Source organism: Neoarius graeffei, chromosome 25 (assembly GCF_027579695.1).
Source record: "Neoarius graeffei isolate fNeoGra1 chromosome 25, fNeoGra1.pri, whole genome shotgun sequence".
Classification (NCBI taxonomy): domain Eukaryota; kingdom Metazoa; phylum Chordata; class Actinopteri; order Siluriformes; family Ariidae; genus Neoarius; species Neoarius graeffei.
Genome location: NC_083593.1, coordinates 6,420,637 through 6,443,806, shown reverse-complemented (window position 1 = coordinate 6,443,806; position 23,170 = coordinate 6,420,637). Strand labels below are relative to the sequence as shown.

At 43.3% G+C, this 23,170-nt stretch overlaps 1 protein-coding gene across 8 annotated transcripts in view; it reads right to left on the bottom strand.

Annotated features, from left to right (window-relative positions):
* myo18aa (myosin XVIIIAa) overlaps positions 1 to 23,170 on the bottom strand; it is a 114,356-nt gene that overhangs the window by 11,382 nt on the left and 79,804 nt on the right. For all 8 annotated transcript variants that reach the window (XM_060908508.1, XM_060908507.1, XM_060908509.1 and 5 more), the window contains 16 exons: positions 22,774 to 22,863; positions 22,455 to 22,574; positions 20,910 to 21,024; positions 20,612 to 20,739; positions 19,963 to 20,117; positions 14,420 to 14,543; positions 13,863 to 14,063; positions 13,645 to 13,755; positions 13,458 to 13,562; positions 13,132 to 13,278; positions 12,895 to 13,008; positions 9,455 to 9,571; positions 9,276 to 9,359; positions 7,798 to 7,935; positions 6,134 to 6,319; positions 2,647 to 2,786 (listed from right to left, as the gene is read on the bottom strand). In XM_060908508.1, the coding sequence (XP_060764491.1) occupies positions 2,647 to 2,786; positions 6,134 to 6,319; positions 7,798 to 7,935; positions 9,276 to 9,359; positions 9,455 to 9,571; positions 12,895 to 13,008; positions 13,132 to 13,278; positions 13,458 to 13,562; positions 13,645 to 13,755; positions 13,863 to 14,063; positions 14,420 to 14,543; positions 19,963 to 20,117; positions 20,612 to 20,739; positions 20,910 to 21,024; positions 22,455 to 22,574; positions 22,774 to 22,863 (2,075 nt within the window). The remainder of the gene's footprint in view (positions 1 to 2,646; positions 2,787 to 6,133; positions 6,320 to 7,797; positions 7,936 to 9,275; positions 9,360 to 9,454; positions 9,572 to 12,894; positions 13,009 to 13,131; positions 13,279 to 13,457; positions 13,563 to 13,644; positions 13,756 to 13,862; positions 14,064 to 14,419; positions 14,544 to 19,962; positions 20,118 to 20,611; positions 20,740 to 20,909; positions 21,025 to 22,454; positions 22,575 to 22,773; positions 22,864 to 23,170) is intronic.

The following is a 23,170-nucleotide window of genomic DNA, read 5'->3' as shown; positions in this document are numbered from 1 at the left end:
ATGACAGCAACACATCTCAAAAAAGTTGGGACAGGGGCAATAAGAGGCTGGAAAAGTTAAAGGTACAAAAAAGGAACAGCTGGAGGACCAAATTGCAACTCATTAGGTCAATTGGCAATAGGTCATTAACATGACTGGGTATAAAAAGAGCATCTTGGAGTGGCAGCGGCTCTCAGAAGTAAAGATGGGAAGAGGATCACCAATCCCCCTAATTCTGCGCCGACAAATAGTGGAGCAATGTCAGAAAGGAGTTTGACAGTGTAAAATTGCAAAGAGTTTGAACATATCATCATCTACAGTGCATAATATCAAAAGATTCAGAGAATCTGGAAGAATCTGTGCGTAAGGGTCAAGGCCGGAAAACCATACCGGGTGCCCGTGATCTTCGGGCCCTTAGACGGCACTGCATCACATACAGGCATGCTTCTGGATTGGAAATCACAAAATGGGCTCAGGAATATTTCCAGAGAACATTATCTGTGAACACAATTCACCGTGCCATCCGCCGTTGTCAGCTAAAACTCTATAGTTCAAAGAAGAAGCCGTATCTAAACACGATCCAGAAGCGCAGACGTCTTCTCTGGGCCAAGGCTCATTTAAAATGGACTGTGGCAAAGTGGAAAACTGTTCTGTGGTCAGACGAATCAAAATTTGAAGTTCTTTATGGAAATCAGGGACGCCGTGTCATTCGGACTAAAGAGGAGAAGGACGACCCAAGTTGTTATCAGTGCTCAGTTCAGAAGCCTGCATCTCTGATGGTATGGGGTTGCATTAGTGCGTGTGGCACGGGCAGCTTACACATCTGGAAAGACACCATCGATGCTGAAAGGTATATCCAGGTTCTAGAGCAACATATGCTCCCATCCAGACGACGTCTCTTTCAGGGAAGACCTTGCATTTTCCAACATGACAATGCCAAACCACATACTGCATCAATTACAGCATCATGGCTGCGTAGAAGAAGGGTCCGGGTACTGAACTGGCCAGCCTGCAGTCCAGATCTTTCACCCATAGAAAACATTTGGCGCATCATAAAACGGAAGATACGACAAAAAAGACCTAAGACAGTTGAGCAACTAGAATCCTACATTAGACAAGAATGGGTTAACATTCCTATCCCTAAACTTGAGCAACTTGTCTCCTCAGTCCCCAGACGTTTACAGACTGTTGTAAAGAGAAAAGGGGATGTCTCACAGTGGGAAACATGGCCTTGTCCCAACTTTTTTGAGATGTGTTGTTGTCATGAAATTTAAAAATCACCTAATTTTTCTCTTTAAATGATACATTTTCTCAGTTTAAACAGTTATGTTATCTATGTTCTATTCTGAATAAAATATGGAATTTTGAAACTTCCACATCATTGCATTCCGTTTTTATTTACAATTCGTGCTTTGTCCCAACTTTTTTGGAATCGAGGTTGTACTTTGTCTACCTCTGGGTAATGTAAACTTAGCCAAAAGAGCAACCTCTTGCTTCTCGTTCATGGTGCAATTTCCATTCAGGCGGAAGCAGCATTCCTGAGTCCTTAAAATAAAGCCTGCGTCATTTGTTAGGCATTTATGAGGACAGCTAACCACTAAGGTCTATTATTCTGGACAAATGTTGTTCCTTACATATGGTGTACCCCAGCTGATAACGCTACTACATGCTGGAATCCTGAGATAATGTATTATTGTCCAGTTGGCACATTTCTCATGTTTCACACAGCATTCCTTCAAAATATATTCAGAAGCAAGTTTATGCCTCTTGACATTTTTGATTTGTCTAGAAATCAATTTCTCCACTGTTACCATTACAGCCTTGGCATAACGATAACCTGACACGCAGGAGAATTTGTTGGACACAGCTCGAGCTGACCCTCCACTGCAATCAGTTCATCCAGTTAGTTATTTTTATCAGTGCACTGTCTGTTCAGGAATCAAGAAGTTGTTAAATGAAATGAGGCATAAACGCGATGGCTGAATGGATATGAGGCAGACATGGAGTGCGTGCAGATTCATGCACGAGTTAAAATGGCTGACGGATGCTGCTGTTAAGTGGGAGCTGTAATAATGAAAGCTTGTTTAGTTTTTCCTCAACATGCACACTTAATGCATTATTTTTATTCCCCATGCTCATGCTCTCATGTGCAGTAATGTTTAGATAAACGTAAACCAAATGACCGTGTGTTTCAGGTGCTCACGTTTTGTTCTTCCTTTTCTGATACTTTGTCACCATGTCTTGCAAACTGTCTCGCATACACACAGATGGATAGAAAAGGAAAGATGATAAAAAACATGGAAATATCATTCAATTCATGGTGTTGTGGCACAACAAAGGACCTGCTGTACGTGTGTGGGTGTGCACTTTATTTATTTGTACAGTCTCTCAATGTCCTAATATTTACCTGCAGAAAAGAAACTCAGTTAAACACACTGTATATGCTCTTATGTTGTACTTTGTTTACAGCAGACATGTAGAGACTGGGCATAAAGCTCCTCGATAAACACACAGACAAGAAGCATGCTCCAGGGGTGCCATTACACAGGGCCGATCTCACAAAAAGACAGGAAACACGGAGCATATTTATAGAATAGAACGAGGGGAAATCAGAAGTTATACAAACATCACATCAAAAGATAAAACATCTAATATGAGCGCATGTACCTATTGATGAGGTCCTCGTTGTCGTCGCTCTCCATCTCGTCCTCAATCGCGGCTTGCAGATCGCCGATCCTCTTAAAGGCCAGCTTGAGGTCAGCCTGCAGGCTCTGATTGGCTGCTTCCAGGCTCTCGATGTCCATTTCCTGATGGAACAGGAAGTTCTCTTGTTAGTCGAAATTTCCCTATAGACCCCTTTCACATGACGTCACCGCGCCGCGAGATTTTGTTAGGCGCCATATTGGAAGACCAAGTACATGCACTCACAATATAAAACAAAAGTACGAGCGAGAGTAAAGTGACACGATGGCTGATAATTCGGGTTATGTGAGTACATTACCAGTTGCAGAAAGGGCAGGTATGTGGAAAAACTGGCTGTGATTGATGGGTTTGACCCATATGATAAGACTCAGAAAAAATTATGTGAATCCAAGCACACAGTTTAACGCAAAAGTTCGTTTATATCCCGACCTTGTCAGCTGTCAGATTTATGTTAATGGACCCGGTAAGCTGGTAAATAATGTATATATTTTTTTCTTTACCAAATTCTAACAGAAAACGAGAGCGCCCGAAAGGGAAAACCGAGCCGAGCCGCCTCACGGCTGTAATGCAAATTGCTTTCCTCCTCGGTATACAAGTGCGCTTCCATGGCAGGGAAAAAGAAACTACATTTTGCCGCCTATGTAGTCTCCTATTTAAACAAATAGGAGTCATTCAGGATTCAGCCATGTTTTTGCTCGACCAAAGTTATACAGTATTATGAGCTTTAAATTGCATAAATAAAACCATTTGGTGAAACTTTGAAGAAGAGATTGTACTGGTTTAAAGTTTTTACCGAACGTTTTCATGTCGACTCCAATTAATACACTAGAAGAATTGATGACTAGTTTAGTCGGCCAAAACTTTTTTCAATTTTTGACTGTACCAGCCTGAAAAAACTTGCGAAAGTCAAAAGAGAAAAAAGCAAGCTGGTCATGTTGTACTGGACTAATCTATGACTGATGAGTATAGTAAGTGATACTAGTACTGATGCAATAAAACAGACGACTGTAATCCGGTAGGCAGCACGAGTTATATTATTTCTCCGTGTCGGATACATAAGGAGGACCGGACACCAATTCTGCCATCTGTTTGCTACCCGGACATTGTAAACTATTTATTGTTTACACCCAGTGCCTACACTGCTGATGACTTGAAAGCCTACAAAGGGCTACAGGCTTACAATTATGTTGTTAGTGGCTTGGTTCGTGATATTACAGCTGTTATTAAGAATAACCTACACATAGTTATTATTATTAAATTGTAGAAGTCTGGGAGGCTTGCTCCTCATACAGTTATCAACTTGAGGCCAATTTAGCATGTTTGAAATCTGAATTTCTTGCGTTTGCTTACCTCAAAGTGTCCGCAGATCATGCACAGACTTATCCATTATATCCACAGTTTTTTGCCAAGTCTCACACAGGTTTCTTTCAAGTCTACTGTTGGGCCAATAAATCATAAATAAAACAGCTCAGATTTGTTTGTTTAAGTCGTTTGCCACTCCACTTTATTCTCGTGGGTTCACATACCGCTGCCGTTATCACGAGTTTGTTGGTCTTCCAAAATGGCGCAGGGTCTGTTTACTTCCGGTTTCGGGTGACGTCAGTGAAAGGGGTCTATTGCTGGGTTTCAGTCACGTGACTTTTCTTAGCGGTTTTACCAGAAGTGAAATAGCTGATGGTCTAAACAGCTGCTGTGGTGCAAATAACTAGTGCTAAGTTATCAGAGTACGCTTGTAATCTAGAAGCTGCTGCTCGCTATGTGTAAGAGAATCGACCCCTACAGTCTGGGAAAGAAGGACGCGTTATGTGATGTCAAAAACTACCCTTCAGTCGAGTTCCCCAACATCTCAAACTATCTGGCGTTGCAGACGTCCTTCTACACCATGAAAGCGTGGAAGAGTATGGAGGCTTACAACTTTTTTGTATGTGGCTGGGTAAAGGACCTCGCTATCAAGTCGCTGCCGAATGAATCCTGCATTGTTTGTGCCTGTGAAAGTGTAAAATATAATTTTAAGCTTTTCATTCGCGTCTTTACAACGAAGTGCTGCAAGTTGAAGAAGTGTAAACAAACGGTTGGCTTGATTCTCACTTGTGTTAGCTCTTATCTCTCAGGCAAATCATTCACAAAGATCATCAGAAAGACCTGGATCTTAGAGGCTGTCCACACGGCAACAGATTCAGGTGAATCTGATAAAATTGTTTATCGTTTCGGCCTGGCGTCCACACGGCACCGGCGTTTTGGGTGCCCCAAAACGAGAACGGGTTCCAGAGTGGAAAAATCTGGCAACGGCGCCATTGCAAAGTCATCTGGATGAGTAGAACTGATTTGTTTACGATGACATCACAACCACATGACTAGAACAAGCAGCACTCTCGCTGTTTTGTATGAACCACTGCATTGCATTCACTTTTGTATACAGCTTTTCTTTTAAATAAACAAATAACTGAACCATTTCTTAAATTTCTTTTTTTTTATTGGATAAGACTGCTTTTCAAAACGTTCACACACTAAGTTATATAAAACTATTCACACTAATAAAACTAATTTGTACACACAGAAGGCACGATTTCCTCGCGTAGTCGCAGCCATCTTCTTCTTGTTGTTGTGTGCTTGCTCCTGTGAGTGCTTCACGCCAGCTAGAAGAAGGGGTTTATGCGCATGCGTCCTACTTCTTCTATTGTTCTGGTGTCTCCGATGGGACCGTCTTACAGCGCACGTAGGAGGTGTGGCATGTGTATTGCATCGTTTTCAGCAAGCGTTGCGTTGCCATATGTACCTGATATTTTACTGATCCATTGCCCATGTGGACGCGATATTTTTTTAATAAAATCTCGTTGTCGTGTGGATGTAGCCTTAGTTAAACAGGACGGAGAAGTGATCACGGCACATTGAAACTGTATGGCTGGGTAAGAGTTTTGTCGCAACCTTCATGCATATGGACTTTAACGCTTCGTGTCTCAAAAAAAGTCCCATAAAATAACGACACATGGCAAGAAAAGTACTTGGAAAACACTAAGGACAGCTGAGAGGGAAATACAAACAAACCTTTCACCAAGTGATCACTGCAAACTCGAGCATGCTTCGACTCGGCTCCCTTCGATTTCAGCGAGAGGTTCCGAAGCCGCCTTGCTCGACGTCTTTTTGTGAAATCCTGTTCGTTCACGCTTTATTAGTTCACGGGGAACCCTGAAGAAACTTATCAGTTTCACGGTTTGATCGATTCAAACAACCTAAAACAACGCAAGCGTAAGGCATTTTTCATGTGAGCAATGCACCTTCTCCATACAAACGCTTTGTCAACTGAGCTTTGGTAGACCACCAGCAAAAGTTTTGAATAACTAATGAGGCGGATGTGACGTCATCTGAAGATCATCACGCTGCTATGTTAAGAAATGGGGCCCTGTTGAGCATTTCTCACCTACTGAAGCCAGAATTTCCCGTTTTCGCTTACCAATTCATGCTTTTTGCGGCTGGCCTCAGTCTCCTTCTTGGCCAGTTCAGTCATCTCCTCTTTGATGTCGCGGATCTGCCGCTGCATGCGCTTGTTCTGATCTTTCTCGCGGTTCTCGCCAGCTGAGCGCTGGTCCCTCTCCTCGGTTATCTTCTCGAGGTTCTCCTTCAGCCTCGTCACCAGGGCCTGCAGGTACACGGAGAATGAAGAGGATGGTGGAGTATGACATTGTGTTTTACATGTACACCATGGATTGAAGGCTGTATCGGTGTGCTTGTATAGTAGGGTGCATCAGTTGCCCCCTAAAAATGAAAAGTTCCTCCGATCATGATGCATTTTTGTTTTTATGTTCCTTTTGGTAAGAAAACACACTGGGTGAAATATTTTGACAAAATTCAAAAGTTTAATGGTGGCACCAGGAGCTCAAAGTTATGGAAAAAGCTGCTATTTTATGACTTTTATGACAAAATTTCAATCACTTTTCATGAAACATTATGGCACCTTATAGAGTATACCAAATATCTTAGATGCACGTTTTTAGTCTCATTCATCTCGTCATCTCTAGCCGCTTTATCCTGCTCTACAGGGTCGCAGGCAAGCTGGAGCCTATCCCAGCTGACTACGGGCGAAAGGCGGGGTACACCCTGGACAAGTCAGCAGGTCATCACAGGGCTGACACATAGACACAGACAACCATTCACACTCACATTCACACCTACCGTCAATTTAGAGTCACCAGTTAACCTAACCTGCATGTCTTTGGACTGTGGGGGAAACCGGAGCACCCGGAGGAAACCCACGCGGACACGGGGAGAACATGCAAACTCCACACAGAAAGGCCCTCGCCGGCCACGGGGCTCGAACCCGGACCTTCTTGCTGTGAGGCAACAGCGCTAACCACTACACCACCGTGCCGCCTGCACATCTTTAGTCCATATTCTAAATATATCATCAAGCACAGTTTGAGTTTTCGCTGTTCATTGAATCATTGTTCAGCTACTTTTAAACAATACAAATGTATTATGAATCACATTAATGCTTCTCAATCCCTTGCAAAGGTTCTTAACATGATCTCTGGCTCACAAGAAATCAATAAATGGAGTCCAACATTGTGATTCAAACCTTACGCGAAAACATAAAATAAGCGTTTTTTGGCAAAAAAATGAACCTCATGGTGCCACCATTAGACTTTTGAATATGGTCAAAAAATGTTACAGGATGTCTTTATTGGTGAAAAGGAACACCCGAACAAAAATGTATCAGATTTTATGAAAGTGAGGGCAACTGATGCACCCTATTGTATAGGGATAAGAAAGTTTACGTTAGTTATACAGTTTATCTTGATCATGTTACAGGGAAAAGAGGCAAAAAAGTGTCACTCCATACAAGCATCAAACTGAGCAAAGCTTGAGGGTGGAATTATTATTATTATTAAATGCATGTTGAAAATGGATACAGTGTCTTACTCTCAAAATCTAAGGAAGCATTGTGTCTCAGAGGACTCTAGAAGCTCAATGGACGTGTCGTTGAATAAATCCTATGGCTCAAGTGTGCTTCTGTAAAAGGTGCGGATTTATTTCACTCCACTGCATGCTCAATGACTTTTAGGATGGCCCCTCAACCCTTCCACCCACACACATTCACCATCCCTGGCTCTCCCTCACCTCCAGGCGTTTGATCTGGGTGCGCTCGTACTCCAGCTTGGTCTCCAGCTCGCGAATCTTGGCTTCTTGCCTGCTGACCAGAGATTTCTCCACCATTGACTGCTCCTGGAATTCCAGCTGGTTCTGCACAGACTGGAGCTGTGTGGAGAAATGGTGCTCTTCATTTCAAGGGTCAGCCAAACACATTTACATGCTCCCACAATATCTATGGTGCTCATCTCAATATATAGTTGATATTTTCAGACCTTAAGGGTCTGATTTTATTTTGCCATTGTGGCTAAATTCTCTAGAAATCATTTGTCATGTAGTGCGAGTGTAAACAATACACGATATGTGGCTGTTTTATTTTTTTTTAAAAGAGGATGTGAGGGGCATTTATTTATTTTTGCTGGCATGGTTTTGGGTCCCCGTCAACAGATGCATCTTTGAAAATCAATATAAAGTTATTCCGACTGATCACCTTTATCTTATGATGAAACGCTTCTATTCTGGTGGGTGTGTTCTTTTCCAAGAAGATCCCGCCCCCATCCACAGGGCATGAGGGCTCACTGAATTGTTTGATCAGACTGCAAGTCATGTTTTATGACCTTCATACTATCGGAGATTTTGGAAATGACTTCTTACAAAGACACTGCTGGTTTTTCCTTCAATCTCTCACCCAATTTGTGCCCAGGTAATGGAAGAAGCAATAATCGAGCAGTTGCACCAGTGCCGACCTGTGAGCGCTTAATCTTTTCGTCTCTCGCTTTCTCTGATGTTTCATTCCATAAAATTGCACAAAAGGTCAGTTGAGCAAGTTCACGTGAACACGTTTTTAGACTCGGGTGATTAGTACCATCATTGACATTTAACTTTCTATGAGCAACTGCATCACAAAGCACTAGTAAGCATTTTCGTAACACGAGTCCCATCATGTTGAGAGCAGCAGTCAAATGGTGAGCACTCGCTCTCTCATCGTGCAGCGCAAGCTCGACTTCAAGTGTCTATTTTGAACGAGTAAAGGCGTGTTCTTTTCCAAGCACAGAAAAATGTTAATTCTTGTTTGCACCTTAGTAAGCAAATGCTGAGATATCGCTGCTGTAATATCTGTATTCTATTTCAAAATTTTCACTCAGATTTGTAAACGTTTACAAGCCAGTGCTCGTTTTCACCTGATAATGTTTTCTTTCCAAGTGTGCCAACAGCATTTTAAGTAAAAAACGATGACAAATTGGAAGACAAATCAGTAACAAAGAACGACTTTGCTTTTTTTTTTTTACCTTTCCTATTTAATACACTCTACTTCGTTGTTCTTGGAGAGGCTTTACCACGTGTAAGCTCCTTCTGTGCAAGCGTTCTTTAATTAGGAGCTTTGCATCAGAAAATAACAGGTTTGCGGTCATTAAAGAATGCCAAGTTGTCCAGAGTGCAGCCAATCGCTGAACTAGATTTAGATAAAGATCTGACAAGATCCAAGGTGTTTGCGGCTATTGTAATACCTTATCTTGAATCTCCTGCTTCTCCTTTCCGACCTCCTCCAACTGAGCCTGCAGGTCGCTGATCTGAGTCAAGTCCCTTGTTGACTACAATCAAAAAACACACACACGCACATTTCATTCCGCAAATGTATCCTAAGAGATCAAACACAAGGAAAGTGAGAAAGCGGATTGTGAGGAACCTGGGCCACAGCTGCCTTGTGCTTCTTCATCAGCTCATTCAAGTCCTCCTGGTCCTCCTCCAGACGTGACTGCAGGTCGTTCTTTTCTCGCTGCAGTCTGCTGATCTGTTCCTCCAGCTGAGATACACTCAGACGAAAATAGAAAGCGAGAGAGAGACTTCAATCTCAATATCATATCATCCATCTGCTCTTGACTATAATATCTTTAAGGTGATTTGTAAAGCTGGCATTTATATAGAAAGTCTTTCTAGACGACTTCTGACAAAAGGGTCATGGGGTTTGTCCCTCTGGAGAAAAGCGACTTCATCTCGTAACCAAAACACTAAAAATGACTGTTCATTTCACGTTCTGCTAAAAAGTGTACACACACAATTCAAATGAGAGAGATCGACTATCCCAAAAGACCAAAAGGAAGGAGCCGTAATTAAGTACACCAATTAGCAGCTGTAAGCAGACCAGCACATTATCCCACAGGAGCACAACTGTCATTTAAGTGTCATTAATACAAACGCTACACTCCAAAACCGCAGAGGAAAATGAAAGTCTGAACCGTCAAAATCAATAATACTACTAATTAGCCTGTAATAATGGATATATAGTACAACAAACCTTCATTTGTATCTTTCGTTTCAAAATTTGATCAGAGTATACCTTTATACCACAGTATTGCTGAATAAAGTCTGATGGGTTGCAGTTTTCTATAGCAGTAGCTCTGGCTGAAATCCACATCACCTCGTCGCTTTATATTAATGCGCTCATTCTAATACATAATGATTTCTGTTGTAACAAATCATTCACAATGACTTGTATGGTGTACAACTACAAATGTGTTGTGTGTGTGGAGACATTTTTAGAAGGAGTCCCCACTGGCAGCGCTTTGTAACAGTCAGAGGTAAAAGCTATACGTTTTCCACCACAGTAAAGTCTTCAGGAGAACGGACGCTGTATTTTGTCGTTTTATCTTGAAGGTGCAGGAATGGCTGTTTATCGTAACTACAATGTACGTGATAACATTTGCATGGATTTTCCACATCATTAAGGCTGCGTCTGAAATCACTCACTTGTTCACTACTCCCTATCTAGAGAACTATATAGTGAGCTCACTGGTAAAATGAAGGGGGGGAAAAAAAAAAAAAAAAAACACCACACACTTAAGGACACTGCCGTGCTGTTATTTATCATTGCTGTCGTACAATTAAAATGTGCCAGATCAGTCAGCTAGTGGGTTTTCAAAATAATAAATACAAAGTACTGTGTGTCTGCTGCATCTTTCAGTTCTTTTAAATCAAGGCTGAATACTTTTTCTTCTTTGCCGCTGCTTTTGATTAATTCCTCGGTCTGCCCTGCAACTTTTATTCTTTTTAACTGTACTCGAATGTCTGTTTATAATGTTTCTTTTCCTCCAGCACTTTTCCCCCCTCCTTTCAGCGCAACCACCATGCATGATGGTATATGTTGCTTGATTAGTGACCATTAGTTGTACTCTACTTTTCAGGGTGCATTGTGGGATACTATTGCCGCTTTTCCACTACCAACGCGGCTGAGTTGGGCTGAGTCGAGCTGAGTGGGGCTGTTGGAGTTGCATTTCAACTACAACCGCGCTGAACCGTGCTGGCTGGAAGTGGGTGGACACATTGGGTGGAGTTAGTGAAAGTGGGTGGACGTCACGTGATGTCGTTAGGCGGCGCAAACAGTGACATCAGTGACCTTTTAAGCGGTAGTCTCACGACCCGGATAGTAAACAATAAACATGGAGGACATGGAGTCGTTAGTGTTGCTGGTCTTGGTGCTGTGGCTTGTTGTCACCGACAACGCCAACAGATACTGGCAAGAGCGTATAGATGAGGCGAGGTGCATAAGGCTTCAGAAATTCTCGTAATTATTCTTCTTCCGGGTTTACGGTGTTTACAGATCCCAGCGTGCTCGCGGGGCGTGTTTGGGCATGTGAGGACACTCCTCCTCACCAATCAGTGCACAGGGGAGTGTCTCCTCACGCCCCTAGCCTCACTCGGTTCAGTTTGGCTCGCTTCAGCCCTACTCCAAAACCGTGCGAGTTTTGGGTGCTGAGTAAGGCTGAAGCGAGCTGAGTCGTGCTGCTCTAAGGTAGTCGAAACGCAAGCCGTGTCGGGCTGAAGTGAGCTGGAAAAGGGCCATATGAGTCCACTATATAGGGTGTAATAATTCTGACCGTACAGTCGGACAGCACTACAGAATGGCGAACTAACTCTATAGTGCACTATTTAGCGAGTGATTTCAGACACAGGGTAACTGTAGAAGGATAAAGTGACGTTCTTTACCTAAAAACAAATTTAATCGGCAGCATGTTGCTGTTGATTATCGTCATGCACCCCAGTGCGTGTTGTTATATGATGTACTTATTAAAGGTACGTATTGGATTAAAGACTACCGGTATACCATGATTTGGATTTTACATAAACTGTCCCAAGTGAAAAGTACAAAACTGTATACTCTTGATAGTGCTGCATTAGTAACAGGCAAAGGTAGGAGTTTAGTATCTTTTGTGATGGGCAGCAAACAAAATCACTTTAATTGCATATTTAACTTTTCCTTTATTTCACCGAAGAGATGGACACTGGCAAGAAAACAATTTAGACACTTTTTATGCCACAGTTGACATCTTCAAAATTTTTTCTGTTTGTGATCTAAAGCACAATATCAGTAACAGCTGGTGTAGATTGCTCCGATTATGTGATCATTGATATCACTCGTGATAAATAGTTCATCTGAAGTTACGACAAACTAGAGATCCAAATATGGGAGTAATTGGACTTTTATAACCACTACTCGTGCTTCTGTGGCATTCTGATTGCACAGGGGAAATCGATATACACCATATATAGCTCTGGTGAAGCACTCCATGTGCTTTTTCTCCTGTGGCACAACTGGGTTAAATGTTGCTCCGATGCTCAACTGCCTCAAAGATGTTTGGTTTTCTTTTTGCATGCCAACATATCGATATACAGTACATATTTTATTCTGTTGTACTTGTTTTCTCTTCACTGTTTCGTAGAAACATTTACAATTTAATAATGTAACCTAACAGCATTTGTCCAGCTTGGATCTCCGTTTTAAAAAGTGCCCGACAGGACATCATGTCTTCCCGTAGTAATCTACATTCTGTAAAAGAAGTGAAAATCTTACACACTTTGCCTGTTAAAACGCTGCCACTCTCTTAACGATCATGTTTCTACCATTTTGTTGTAAAAAAACATGGCAGGGCTGAACACAGTAATTACACAGAGTAATTGCATATTGCTGGCTCAGGAAAAGACGAGGAGATTACATACTTCAGATGTCTTCCCTGTAACTGCTCACAATAACCGGCCACACCCAGCGCACGAAAAATAATTGAAACCTTTCAATTACGCAATGGTGCTAATCTCAGGCAAAAGCAGCTGTTGCACCATCTATAAACTCACCGCTATCTTGGCCTTGGACATGTCCTCCATCTGGATGTGCAGGTCCTCGAGCTCCAGCTCCATGGACTTGCGTGCTTTCACAGCTGCTGCACAGGTGAACTCTGACTCCTCCAGCTGCCAGCACACACAAACACACGCAAGCATGAGCACACCTACATCTCGACTTTGCCTGTCGAATGTAGACCAAGAGCACTCTCGAGACCACACCAGTCTTGTGTTAAAGTAGGAAAGTGAGACCTGGTTCTTGAGCTGCGTGATCTCTCTCTTGCTTGGTGCGTTGCTCTGCAGGTGATCGAGCATGAGCTGAGCATCAACCAGCAAGGCCTTGGTGCGCTTCAGGTCCTTCTTCAGACGCTTCTCCAGCTCCACGTCTCTCTGGCTCACCTGACAAGTCAAACCACTCAATCGGTTATGGTGCGGCTAATTACAGTCCTGGCTTCAGTGAAGCGGGTCGGGATTAGTTAGTTGTCTGGTTGCAATATGTTCTTGTTAATCAGTGATGCTGCAGTTTACAAGACTTCAACGTGGGGTGATTTGGTTATGAGTCATGTAGTGGGCTGTACCTGGTCTTGAGCATTCAGCAGTTTGCTCTCCAGCTCTCTCCGCTCTCTCAGAACCCTCTGCTTATCATCATACTCCTCCTCCAACTGCAGCTCCATTTGTCTCAGCTGTAACACACAATTATGAAGATGCATCAAAAACCAGTATCAAAGCCTGAGGTTAAAGGGCTGAGAGTGATTCTTGTCTTACCTTCTTGCTACATGACTGTCTAATCTCCTCCACCTCTTCATCTTTGCTCTCAAGCTCCTTTGACTGCATCTGCCTCAGCCTCTCCATCTCCATCTCCAAACGTAGCTTAGCCTGACCCCACACACACACACTCATCCTTCTGTTTGACACTACATTTTCTGGAAGAATTTTTATTTCAGGCAGTTCCTTAACTGCCTCAAAGTGGTCCTTATTCATACCTGCTCCAGCATCTGGATGGATCCAGCCTGTTCATCCAGCTCCTCCTCCTGATCTTTGACCTTTGCCTCAAGGTCGCGCTGCTGCTTTTTCAGCTTGGCCAGCGATGCCTCGTCCTTTGACTCCTGAGAGGAGAGATCCTGTAGCTCGGCCTCCAGCTGCTCCAGCTTTACGTTCAGCCCGCACAGTTCCAGCTCCTTATCCTACACACACACACACACACACACACTCCTCATCTTGTAGTTTTGTTGTGTTCTCACATTTACAATGAAACTTTTCATTTTTTAACAGGATTTAAATAATCCCACCCCTGACTTCGTTTGCCTCGTTGTGTCTTAACCCCAATATGACATATGATGACTGCATGGATTCACATTTTAATGTAAATGCCTCTTCTAATTAAGTATAAAGGGAAGTAATAGTCAACTTATCAAGAATTGATTTTCTGTCAATACTCATCACAACAGCCAGTGACTGGGGTTCGTGTTATGTGACAATAGATGCAGGAACTACAGTGAGATCGAGTCTATGGAGTGAGCGAGCGCGACACACATCTTACCTGCAGTTGCTGTCTGACTGTAAACACTTCTCCAGTCAACGCGTCTTTTTCTCTGGCCAGTTTCTCCCGCTGTATCCTCTCTCTCTGCACCTCATCCTGAGCCTGGTTCTGCTCCAGATCAAACCTACAACACACGTTCACAAAGCTGTGAATCCTTATAATTAGAGGCAAGTAATGAGATGCACATCGTCTCAACAGAGGCCACACCTCCTCGACTCAGACTAACAGCCTCTGAGATGATACATTTCTAAGGTGAGACGACCTCCTTGCAATAAATCAACCAGGAACTCTTCAGCATCACTGCATTAGCCCTGTTCTCCCTCTCTCTTCTCCTGAAGGATCGCTCTGCATTCATTTTCACGGCAATGCTCATTATTAGTGCTCACATCTGGTGTTAACAGCAGGCTCTTCATTTGAAATCGCACGTTGATCAGGAGCATGGTGCTCTGTTCAAGTGTCCAGTGAGCATCAAGCTGCTCGAGTTTCTCTGAACAGTGAAGACGTGTCCTCACATGTGACCTCTGCCACGTCTCCAACTCTCCTTTCATCTCGCAAAGAGATCTTGAGAGGCTCTCTGTGAACTTCTCAGCTGTAATAAAGGAGCTGTTGTGTGTGGACCACATCAAATGAGGGCCAGGCTTGCTTTAATGTAAAGCAAATCAGCTAAAATTATCCAAGCTCGGAAGGAAATGGTGAAAAGAACCATGACATGCATTGTCCTCAAGTCTGGAAGCATTTAAATTCACATTAAAGATGAAGAGTAAAAAAAGGGGGATGACTGAGGTAAAAGGATTATTAGAAGGTCTCTCTACTTAAAGAAGATACGCAGAACCATAGCCTCACTTTCATTTATAAATGCCTTGAGACCTGGCAGGTGCAGCAACATGACAGAAGGTGGATTTACGTTGCATTCATGGCCCAAGAATGTTCAAACTGCAAAGATTTGTACGTGTTTTGCGAGTTGTTGTTCACAGGCACAACGAAGTGGTCTCCCCTCTGCTCTGCACGTTTTACTGAAGATTCGTACGAGACCTCTGATCTGTTGAGGCGCGTTGGCTATAAGCCCCTATTGAAAGAGGGTACAGTACCAACAATTAAATAAAACAAGAAAAGGAAAGTAAATTCAGTTGCACCAGACCCCACCACCTCCCGGTGACCAGGTGTTGACACTGTTCCCAGACAGCGTGAGGAGAGCCCTCAGGACGACAAATGCACGAAAAGCCCCAGGTCCTGATAACATTCCTGGTCGTGTCCTTAGAGACTGTGCCGAGGAGCTCACAGATGTCTTTACAGACATCAACATCTCGCTGGGCCAGGCTGTTGTCCCCACGTGCCTCAAAACCACCACCATCATCCAGGTCCCGAAGAAGCTGTCTCCCTCCTGTTTCAATGACTACCGCCCTGTCGCACTCGCTCCCATCCTCACGAAGTGCTTCGAGCGGCTAGTCATGAGGCATATCAAGTCTGCCCTCCCCCCCGCCCTGGACCCTTTCCAGTTTGCATATCAGTCCAACCGGTCGACCGATGACGCCATCTCCACTGCCCTCCACTCAGCCCTCACCCACCTAGAGACAAAAGACTCGTACGTCAGAATGCTGTTCATAGACTTTAGCTCAGCATTCAACACAATCATTCCTCAGCAGCTCATTCAGAAACTGGACCAGCTGGGACTCAACACCTCCCTGTGCAACTGGCTGCTGGACTTCCTGACGGGGAGACCACAGACTGCACGGGTCGGCAGCAACTCCTCCAGCACCATCACACTGAACACGGGGGGCCCCCCCAAGGATGTGTGCTGAGCCCCCTCCTCTTCACTCTGCTGACCCACGACTGCACACCAACATCCAGCTCAAATCTCTTCATTAAGTTTGCGGATGACACGACTGTGGTGGGTCTCATCAACAATGGCGATGAGACAATCTACAGGAGCGAGGCGAGCCGCTTGGCCATGTGGTGCAAGGACAACAATCTCCGTCTGAACGTGAAGAAGACGAAGGAGATTGTTGTGGACTTCAGGAGAGAGCACACCCAGCATGCTCCACTATCTATCGACGGTGCTGCAGTGGAGAGGGTGAGCAGCACCAAGTTTCTGGGTGTGCACATCTCTGAAGACCTGTCCTGGAGCAACAACACCGCATCACTGGCCAAAAAAGCCCAACAGCATCTGTACTTCCTCCGCAAACTGAGGAGAGCAAGAGCCCCGGCCCCCATCATGCACACTTTCTACAGAGGCACCATTGAGAACATCCTGACCAGCTGCATCACCGTGTGGTACGGCGCCTGCACTGTGTCCTGCTGCAAGACTCTGCAGCGCATCGTGAGAGCAGCTGAGAGAATCATTGGTGTCTCTCTCCCTTCTCTAATGGATATTTATAACTCCTGCCTTACCCGCAAGCCATCAGGATTGCAGGTGACCCCACCCACCCATCTCACAGCCTCTTCAGCCTGCTGCCGTCGGGAAGGAGACTGCGGAGTCGCCGGGCCAAAACCAGCAGGCTCAAGAACAGTTTCTTTCACCAGGCAGTCAGGAGGCTCAACTCCCTCCCTGTTCTGCCCCTCCTCCCCCCTCTGCCCCCTGCCACAGATTCGGCTCGCACCCCCCCGCCCCCCTTCAGCATCTGACATGTCATCCTCACAGCCCCCCCCCCAACACACCTCATCGTTCATTAACGCACTGAACTCAGGGACCGCACGTCTCACTTTACCTCGCTCATTTGCACTATTCCGCACTACCTCACCTTAACAGCTGCTAGTTTGTTTATACTGCTTGTTTCATGTTTACCTGCTATACCTCAAGTGCCCTTGACTGTTTATTTGAACCAATTTATGTGTGTATATATGAGTGTTTAGTCTGTCTTGTTTAGTCTGTGTGTAGTTCTTATCTAGTGTTTATACTGTTTTATTTATACTGTTTATATTGTCTGAGTGTTTAGTCTATGTCTAGTTCCTATCTAGAGTGTTTATACTGTTTATTTTTTTCAATTATTCTATTTTTATTTATTGCATTGCCTGTTTGCACCGTGGGTCAGAGAGGACTGAAATTTCATCTGTGCTGTATGTCGAGCATGTATAGCATATTTGTCAAGTCAACTTTATTGTCTTCTCCTGGAGTATGAACCGAGGGTTGTTGGTAAAACCCGGGACGGAACCTGACCTATCACTCGGGCAGTGACCTCCCCGTGGTTGTTGCTAAAACCCGGTGGCGTCCCATACCGTCCCGGGTTTTAGTAATGGCGGAGCACTCAGTATGGAGAAAATGGAGAATGAGTGGACCAGCCGTCTGATTTCTCCGCTGGATATGCTCGCCTCAGCAGCAATATCTCGCCCTTACGTGGAAGTAGTGAATGAACGGAGAACTGAACAAACAATTGAAAGTCAGATTGTTTTGAAACAATCGGCCACAAGGTCGGCCTTCAAGAAGTGAGAACACAGACGGGTAAGCGCCGACTCTCATTTGGATACAAAACAAAAACACCATGTCGTTTTACCTGCATTTAGATTAATACATGTAACTTGTATTGTGTGTTTAAATTACCGGTATAAGATTATTTAATTTGCTTCAGGATGTGATTGTCTCAGTTCATCTGATTATTTAATTAGCCTTTTACGTTTTATCAGTGAAAATGCATGCATGTACATGTTGCATAAGTTATAACACCCATCCTGTTTTAATCAGAGTCAACCCACAATCAATGAAGTCAAATCAGTCTTAGTTGAGCAAGTCGGTAACGGGATTTCTTACTGTCACCATCAATTTTTATGACTTTGGTCTACAGCTGTGTGAGGGCCACCTGGCTCAAGTTAGCCACCACATATAAGGAGACATACACTGTTAGTGGTATATATACACACGTGCGCATTTATTTTACAATATTTATAGGCCATAGTATACCAAGCAAGCAAAGACACAACAAGCAGGCCACCAGCCACAACCGCTGGAAGAGCAAGCTACCAGCCTCTCGCCATCAGGCCAGGGCTGGAAATGAGAGCCCTCTTCCAGGTGACAGAACCCCAGCTAAATTCCCTGGACTCCGCCTCCTGGTTACCCCCAGACTGCAAGCTCCAACTCCACCTGCAGGCTATGCAAAGAACACAGCAAAATCAAGACACAGCCTGCAGCTGGTATTACTGTGGGAGCATAGAGTGTGGGAGGCAGTGGCGTAACGCCGGGCGTCACGGTTGAGCCAGGGCGTCACAAGCTGTCAAAGGCCTCAGGCTTAAAACCGGTTTCCGCTGTGACGTCACGCACTCAGGGCTGGCTGGCTCAGCTCGAATGCCAACTTTGCAGTCGATTTTAACTCTCAAATATATATAATTTTTTATTCCCATTTATGCAGCATACAAGAGTCAAGGATGGAGATACTATCCACTCAGACATTTATTTAAAAATAAAGGCTCTACCCATCTCCTTTAAAACACTTCCAGCTAAATGCAAGCACTTCAGTTAATGTTCACATCAAAATGGGGAGGACAGAATGTGAGCTCAGTGACTTTAACTGTGGCAGGTTGATGGTGCCAGATGGGCTGGTTTGAGTATTTCAGAAACTGCTGAGCTCCTGGGATTTTGATATGGAATGATGCGCAAAAAAAAAAAAAACAACCACATCCTGTGAGTGGAGGGACTGCAGACTGAAACACCTTGTTGCTGAGAGAGATCAGAGAGGTAAATATACCTTGAATCACCAGATTTGCTTCATACTTCCAAAAGATTCAGGCCATGACTCCTAATAAACAGTGTGCAAAATTTCAGCCTTACATTATTAGCTTTTGTGATCTCGGGGCATGGCTCAAATTTTACCATAAAAAATGAATGCGACAGAAAAAAATTTGAGCCACGCCCCCTTATTCATGCCCCTATATCTCAAAAAATAATAAAAAAAAAAGATATAAGGCTGAAATTTTGCACACTGTTTATTGGGAGTAATGACCATCTTTGGAAGTATCAAGCAAGTCTGACCTGGTCAGTTGGGAGGCCTTCGGTGAGATCACATGGATTGACCCAGAGGAAAACGACCAGACTGGTCTGAGCTGACAGGAAGTCCATGTTAACTCAGTCACACTGTACAATTGTGGTGAGTAGAAAATCATCTCAGAACACACAACACCATATCAGCTTCCACGAGCACGAATCTGAGGTGACCATGAGCACAGATGTTGAAGACGACTGGAAAAAAAGACCAAGTGACTTAAAAAATTTTTTTTTTAAAAAATATATATTTTAAAAATGTCCAGTTTCGGTGAGCCTGTGCCTAGGATAGCCTCAGATTCCTGCTCTTGGTTGATGGAACCTGATGTGGTCTCCTGCTGCTGTTACCCATCCACCTCAAGGTTTAAGGTGTTGCGAGGTGATTTTCTGCTCACCGCAGATGTAAATATAGGTGGACGGTGTGTGCATGTCATTCAGAGCTGATGATAACCGCTACTTGCTGTACCACAAAAGCGTGATCTTGGTCACCATGGTTATCATCCTGTATCTAAACTCCCACGTGTGTATAATTCTGTAACGCATTTAAAATGAGAAGCTGACCAGAGCATGTACTCACTTCCTCTGCTTCTTCTCCAGCTCATGGTTGCGGCTCTGCTGGTTCTCCAGGTGCAGTTTGGTGTCTTGGAGCTCAGCCATTAATCTCTGGCATTTCTTCTTTGCCTGCTGTAGAGAGCGCTGGGTCTCCTCCTGATCAGCCTGCAGGTCAGCGAACTACACCGAAAGAGAGATGATGGAGGCATGGAGATGAAAAGAAGCACCTGATTTGAAAAACTCCGACTGTTCAAAGATTTTGGAATTAATGTTGTGAAAATGTAAAATAGAAATCCTCATTTAAAAAAAAAATTTGATTAATTTCCTGAATCTGAGTTCTAGTATCGTGTAAGTGTTTTTTAATTGTATTTTCTTACATTAAAAAGATTTAAAATACAGGCATGTACTTGTATAATACTTCACTTTGAGGGGAAACAATTAAGAGTATACTATTTAGTAACTTCAGATCTTTCATAAAGTACTTTTTTTTTTTTTTTAAACCACACATTTTGGTGTCGGGTTTATAAGTAAATGAAATGGTGCCAAACAAGTAATGACTTCCAACTGATTGTAGAACACTAGCAGTGACATTTTATGGGAAAAGCTGTTTGTGATAAACGTCTATGATTTAGTTAATGGTGGGGTTTGTTATAAAAGACGACACATTAACATACCTTTCTTTCTAAATGCCTCTTGTTCTGCTGTTCTGCCTCCAACTTGTCATCAAGCTCCTGCTGTAATTTCTTCTTGGTGAAGTCTATTTCTCGCACAGCTCGGTCATACTTCAGCTTCCATTCACCGCCTGAAACGCACAAGCAAATCATGGATCATTCAGTACTTTGTTACGGTATGGTTTAATATGCGTATTTTCACAAGGTGGATGAGTAAACATCAGACCTGAATGTTAAAAAAAGAAACATTACAATATCAAATTTGAGAGAGATTTCGCTGTCTAAAAATATTCTATTTTACCAGTTTCATCGTCGTCATCCATCTCTCCGTTAAGCTCTGTCGCTTGGAGGAGCCGCGCCTCCATGACCTCCACCTCCATGCTTCCCATCTGCTTTTTCATTTCCTCAAACTTTGTCTTTATTCAGAGTAAAAACATGCAGACGTTACTGAACAATCGTCTTGCTCACTCCAGTGCTTTCCCTCCAGCTTGAACATAAAGTCAGTGTTTTAATTAGGAATTTATAATTAGTCAACCTAATTATTATCTACCACATTTGAAGCACATGTTCAACTCCTACATTCATTTTGTATTGGGAAGACAAAAGTCCTGTTTTTAAAGAAGTTTAAACCAACAGTTCTTCGGTCCTTTTCATGCTGTGTTCACACTTACTGTATACCGGTACAGTTTAGTGCATCTGTCCACACTAGCGAGAAATGTTTGCGGTTTTCTTTCACGGTAGTTGAAATGCGCGTGCACAAAATGTTTCTGTGGTTACCGAGTAACTTCCTTCCGAGAATATATGGCATCCGTTATTTCGAGAGCTCGAAAAAACAAAATTATTTCATGATCTCAGCTGGATCACTGTATCTCCGTCGGTAGAGACGAAGCCGGGCCAGTCTTCTGCGGAGGTGCCGCGGACTAATTTTGAAATTATCCCTTATTAAAAGACCTAATGCAATCTCTCCCTGTGTCAACCCCTGATCAAAATATTGCCTTATTAGGTGATCGATTATTCCAGACATTCTAATGACCAAAGTTGCATCTATACAGAATGAGAAATAGCCCCAAAGTCAGCATATCACAAGTCTCTTGGCGCACCTGAATGAACCATTTCTCAGCTGTTTACTCGAGATCACGGAATAATTGTTTTGTTTTCTCGAGATCTCGAAATAACGGTTTTGTTTTCTCAAGATCTCAAATTAGTTGTGTTGTTTTCTCGAGATCCTGAATTAATTATGTCGTTATCTCGGGATAACAAGGTGAATAAAAAAAAAAAAAAAAGGATTATACGAAGGGCCTCTCTCGGCTTCCGTACGGATGAAACAACGTGTGTGTGCTTTTTGTTGTCAGTGTACAGTCTGTATTTCTGGTGGTCATTTATTCAGTCGAATTGTATAAAACGCGCGAGGCAGTTGAGAAAGAAACAAACGAATCTCCGTTCTTCACCATTTTATTCAGCGAAGACATCGATTGAGGTGTGTGACTTTACGCATGCACTGTATATTTGTACTGATACAGAGCCGCTTCATCTGTCCACACTACAGCGAAGTGCTACAGTACCGATACTGTACCGGTACGAAACCCATACATTTGTGGGTTTCGTACCGATACACAGTTATACCGCTACAGTACCGGTATAGTTGCTAGTGTGGACAGGTGTTGCGGTACGAAAGTAGTTTCGTATCGGTACAAAATCCCTAGTGTGGACAGGGTATCAGAGTACAATTTTATATTATATAATATATAAAATTCTGCTTTTTTTGTTTCATGTCAGTGATAGATGGAAGCTAATAAGCACTTGGCCACCATGCAGCTCTGAGAATCCTGTATTGCTCAATCATTACCTGCAGGTCCTTCATGTCCTTCTCCAAACGCAGCCTTTCAGCCGTCTCCGTCTCCAACAGCTGGGACGCCGACTCGCTGGTGTTCCTCTCATCTGAGAGCTCTGTTGATAGCTCAGTGATCTAGAATCAATAGCACACTCCTGTTCACTGTCCAATTCCCTTTGTGTCACAGTGAAATAAGCCAGACTGTTAAAATGTTACGCAAGGACTATAAGAGGTGGTGTTCTCAATACAGCACCAAACAAACAAACAAACAAACAAACCCTCATTTCATATATTATTAATGGAGTGTGCAATTTCTTTGATTGTTTTTCCTTACTTTGCTCTCCAGCCGATCTGTGTTCAGCCTAAGTTCATTCCTCTCTTTCTCCACCTTCTCGAGCTTCGCTTTCAATTGCTGGATCTCCTCCTGCAAGCACACAATCGCCCCACTGCTAATCAGACTACAAGTATATAAAAAATTAAAAATTAAAAAAAAAACATCCCCGACTACACAAGACCTTCAATGTGAATTTCTTTTGTGCTGGAAGCAGAAAAATAGAGATCTTTACACAAGCCTGATTGATCAAAACCATTCCGGTTAACTGTCCACCCACTCCCTTTCCTTCTTACATATGACATTACCACAGACAATAACAGCAGTTCTGTTGAATCATGAGGCCCTGCCTGAATTCAGACTCCTTGGATTTTCCACTTTTTTTTTTTTTAAACTGCTT